This window comes from Microtus ochrogaster, chromosome 2, assembly GCF_000317375.1.
Source record: "Microtus ochrogaster isolate Prairie Vole_2 chromosome 2, MicOch1.0, whole genome shotgun sequence".
NCBI classification, from domain to species: domain Eukaryota; kingdom Metazoa; phylum Chordata; class Mammalia; order Rodentia; family Cricetidae; genus Microtus; species Microtus ochrogaster.
Window position 1 is genome coordinate 23,308,380 of NC_022010.1, and position 5,003 is coordinate 23,313,382.

General features: G+C 45.9%; 1 protein-coding gene across 11 annotated transcripts in view; it reads left to right on the top strand.

Annotated features, from left to right (window-relative positions):
* Positions 1-5,003, top strand: part of Gtf2i (general transcription factor IIi) — an 85,698-nt gene that overhangs the window by 20,131 nt on the left and 60,564 nt on the right. For all 11 annotated transcript variants that reach the window (XM_005344662.3, XM_013350622.2, XM_013350616.2 and 8 more), the window contains exons 2-3: positions 730-833; positions 1,838-1,976. In XM_005344662.3, coding sequence (XP_005344719.1) covers positions 735-833; positions 1,838-1,976 — 238 coding nt within the window. In that variant the 5' untranslated portion in view covers positions 730-734. The remainder of the gene's footprint in view (positions 1-729; positions 834-1,837; positions 1,977-5,003) is intronic.

Sequence of the window (5,003 nt, forward strand, 5' to 3'; positions counted from 1 at the left end):
GAGCACTAAAGCAGCTGCTTATATAGGGAGTAGGCACACAGGTCGCCCTGTGATTGGCTGCCACCATCAGCTGACACTAGACTGCGTCAGGATAGGCCCAAGGACTCTAAACCACCCGGCATGCGGGATGGGGGGGGGGGGACGGACACGCATCTTCCAAAGGCATAGCCAAATATGGAGTTGTTTATTTCCAACAAGACAGGATGTCGGCGCCATCTTGTAATGGCGATCCTGTCTGGCTCCCTGCAAGACATGGTTTTTCTAGATCAGACTGGCATTGAACTCACAGAGATCCTCCTGCCTCTGCCTCCCGAGTACTGGGATTGAAGGCGCACACCACTGCCACCTGGCTGACTGAGCCTATTTGCTGACACTGTAGACCAAGAGTGTGTCAGAGCTGTAGGTGCTACCCGGTACCTGGCAGCCTCAGTACCGTCACCTGCTCTTCCTATCCCTGCACACGGGGAGAGTCGGTTGCTTTCCTCTGAATTGGATCATGAAGTGTGCCTGCTCTCCCTGCCTGGGGTGCATGTCATGCCGGTATCATGTGGGTTCGGCTGGGGTGTGATCTAAGATAATTTTGTGGAAATGACATGTTATGGAAAGTTAAACGTATCCTACCTTAAAGGAGAAGAGTTTGGGCAAACATGAAGCTGTAAGTGACACGGGCTGTGACAGATCCCTGGGGATGTCTTCCCACGTTCACTTTCTTATGTGCTTCTTGCGCAGGAATCATGGCCCAAGTAGCGATGTCCACACTGCCTGCTGAAGATGAGGAGTCCTCGGAGAGCAGAATGGTGGTGACGTTCCTCATGTCTGCCCTGGAGTCCATGGTGAGACACTGGTAGTTCTGCCAGTGTTCTGCTCAGAGTGGAAGAGGGTTGGGCTTCTAGAAAAGATGCTTGTGCTTCTATGAAACTAACTAATTAGTTAATTATTGCGGTGCTGGGGTTTAAACCTAGGTCCTTGTCTATGCTAGGCCAGCACTCTTCTGTACCCCTAGGCCTCTTTAGGCCAGCTGACCTTGCAGGTTTTGATCATTTTGTCCCAGTTTCTAGGATTGTAGAAGGCAAGCACTTTAGCAGCTGAGCCACATCCTCCCGCTCCAAGATTTGAGCTTTCAAGTCATTTTATTGATGTTTTAGAACCTTGTTGAGCTGGGGCTCAAGCTAGGCATGGCTCCAGCCTTGTGCCCTGCACTTCCCTGCCCTCAGGTTCTTAAAAATCCTTAATCTTATTGGAGTAGCTTTAAGAAAGCCAATCAGAATCTGAGTGGAACCCTAGTGTTTTGGAAACTGAGGCAGGAGGATCTTGTGTTCTGGCATAGTTTGGGCTATATAAGGAGTCCTGTTTCAGTATACCAAGAAAAACTCCAAAGAAGCAGAAGAAAAAAAACCTTGAGAGTGGAATTGCATTGTTGCCATTATGAGTGGCTTGAGAGCTCCTCTCCGGATGGTGACACTAATTCTCCGGCTCCTACTCACCTAGCATCACCTCACTGTCCTTCCAGATGTAGTGGGACTGACCCTCTGGACTCTGCCTCCCTCAGGCCTCCAAAGTGCAGGTCTACAAATGTAAGCTAGTTTCTTGAGGAATTGGACTTAAACACTCAAATATTTTCTGCTCTCATTCATATTCTTGGTTTGCTTGTTTGGTTTTGAGATAGGATTTCTCTGTATAACAGTTCTCGTGGTCCTGGAACTTGCTTTGTGTACCATGCTGGCCTCTAATTCACAATATTAAGATGGTTTAAGTGTTAGAGTTTTAGATTTATCTAGAAAGAAATGGTGCTTTTAAATAGCTACATGTACTATAACTCTGGCTGTTTCTGTTGCAGTGTAAAGAGCTGGCCAAGTCCAAGGCTGAGGTGGCCTGCATCGCCGTGTATGAGACGGATGTGTTCGTTGTTGGAACTGAAAGAGGACGCGCTTTTGTCAATACCAGAAAAGATTTCCAAAAAGATTTTGTCAAATATTGTAAGTGGAATTGTTTTTTTTGAGACACTGTTTCTCAGTAGCTATGGAGCCATTCCTGGAACTTGCTCTGTAGATCAGGCTGGCCTCTGATCCACAGGGCAAGTTCCGCCTTTAATTCTGAGTGCTGGGATTAAAGGAATGCACCACCACTGCCTGGCAAGTGGAGTGTTTTTATCTTGCGTTTGTAAATTTTAAATATAATTATTTATAGATAAGACATCTCAAACTTTCTAAGAGAGAGTTATGCCAGAAAAAGACAGAAGATCCTCTGATGTGTTTATAGGCGTGGTTCAAAGTCCCTGACAAGTCATGTAGAAGGCATGGTCTGCGGGGTTGCTGAGTGCATTTGCTGTTAGAGTGGACAAAGCTGAACAACTCTGGAAGACAAAAGGCCAAGCTGCAGAGATCGAGGCTCGGGGAAGCCTATGGCTCTGGGCCTATTAGGGGACAGGACACTGGCTTGGGTTTTCTTATAGGGCTTCTTGGTCTCTCCTTCCCCCTCCTGGTCCTGTTTAGGCAGCAGCCTCCAAGCCTTCCCCCCACGTTTCTCTGCAGTCGTCTTCTGGGTACAAGGACCCAGCATCTCAGGACCTCCCTACCTATGTTCCTCTAACCTCCCTCGTTTCTCCCTCCCTGCTCTTGGTGGACAGAGTGATGGCCTCTAGCTGCCTCATGGTGACGTCTGGGATGCAGGGCCAGAAGAAAGAACACTCTTAACTTGGTGGCTCTTGGGAAGGTTCAGGTGTGGCAACATTGTGGAGGGCAGTGTCTTAATCTCCATCTTCAGGACCAACTGTAGGAGCAGAGGGAGTAGAGAAGAGAATGTAGTACATTGTAGCCCAGCTAGGACAGTTGTTCCTAGTGAAGTCCTGTATCCTACTAGCAACCAACCAGGCTGGTCTTGAGATGGGTACAGGATCTGCTTTCAGGTACTTTGGTAACTGTTGGGGTGGCTACCATCACAGTGTGAGGCCTTTTCCCTATAGCTTCTGCAGAAGGAACAATAGTGGTCTATCTCTTTGGGCTGCAGGTGGGCTCTGCAGTGTTGAAGTGATGTCCTATTATCTGAGTAGCATTCTTCTCAAGAAGAAAGTCATTAGAGAGAAATAGTTGCCTAAAATAACATCTCAATGAAAACAAAAATAACATCTCAATGGATTTAATCCTAATGCCCAGGGAATGTGATTCCTTAAACCATTAAAGAAACATGCCAGTGGGTGGTAGTGGCACATGCCTTTAATTCTGGAGGGCTACACAGAGAAACCCTGTCTTGAAAAAAAAACAAAACATGCTAATTAGTCTATTCCTTGGCTATACTTTTCTGCTTGGGTGATAAAGACCACATAAGTAGCCAACATTAATCACATTTATGTATTTTTATTGTCAAGGTCACCCTTGTGAACTGGTCCGCAGGATCAAATTGGGCTTGAGAGGAACTTCTGCCTATTAGCAGTTATCCCATATGTGTGAGGAGAGTCAAGGCCTCGCTTGACCATGGCTTGGCTTGGGCAATCTGTATTGACCTTCCTCTTTGTAGACTGGACACTGGTTACAGCTTTCCAGGTAGGGTCTCCTGACCTCTCTGAGGAAGAGAGCAGACGACTCTACACAAACACCAGGCCTGCCTCTGCCTCCCCGTGCTAGGATTAAAGGCGTGCATTACTCTGCCCGGCTGTAACTACCCTCAATTATAGGATATTTTGAGAGATGCCCTAGACCTGGGATCTCTTTGACTTTGGAAAGCGAGAGGAAAAATGTCTCCCTTTGGTCCTTCTGACCACCTTAGTATAGTCTCTAAATATGGCTGTTGAAAACCCAGAAGGAATCACACCAGTCTGGTCCTTTTAACTCTTGTGAAATATTTAGATAAAGCTTGGGCAAAAATGAAACAAATAAGTTTGTTTCTGTAAGCCAGTCCTTGTAATTATTACCAAGAGTAGACCAATACTCTGCTGGGGTTTAGCAGCAAGCAGAGGTTTGACATCAATGTTTTGACCTTTTCTTTACCTTTTATAACTTGTTCAGACTCTTGTAATTTGCTTAAGTTTCCCAGCTTTCTTTTCTGGAACAGCATCCAGCCATCTGTGAGACAAATAACCAGTGAGCAGTGAGGTCTGGCTGTGACAGTCTTTTCAGGTTGCTACAGCGGACGTCATGGCAGTTGTTTGGCTTGGAAGATAGTGCTATGTAGCACCACCTTAATAAAACACATTGAACTCAGACTTCCTAAATGGTAAATCAGTAGTTCCTGTGCACATGTGTACCATCAAACTATGTTCCCAGGTAAACCGTACAGAAAGGCAAGGCAGTCTTTATATGGTATAAAGAGTGATCTGCCATAACTGTTCTTTAGGTCTCAATGACCCAAATACACAAAAGGTGTTTGTTCCTCTGTAAAACTGAGCCAAATGCTTTATACTGTGAGTCCGAGGACAGCTGGCTAAACCCAAAGCCCCTGTCTGACCTCTTTCTAGCCAGCGTAGATTTTTCCAGACGAGTCTTCTCACCTGTTAAGTCTTTCATTGGGATGGGTGTTGATAAGCTTCCCTTTGAGTGTCTGTTATAGGATCATGAGTGAGTTGTACTGTCTTAGTTACTGGGTTTTTATTTCTTTCTTCAGTGATGAAACACCATGACCAAGGCAGCTTATACATTTAATTGGGGGTTTGTAGAGTTTCAGAGGGTTAGTCCATGATCAACATGGCTGGATGTGTGGCTGCATGCATGCTGCAGGCAGGCATTGGAGCAGTAGCTGAGAGTGCATATCTTATCTGCAAGCTGCAGGCAGTGCGGGAGGAGGTGTGGGGGAGACATACTGACTGACTGACTGAGACTGGGCCCTAGTCTGACGTGGGATTTTGCAATTTCAAAGCCCACTCCTAATGACACACCTCTAATGTCCTAATGTGACCACACCTCCTAATCCTTCCTAGACAGTTCCACAATTGGGACCTAAGCTTTCAATCATATGGCCCTATGAGGGCCATTCTTTTTTTTTTTTTTTTCTTAATTTATTTATTTATTGAG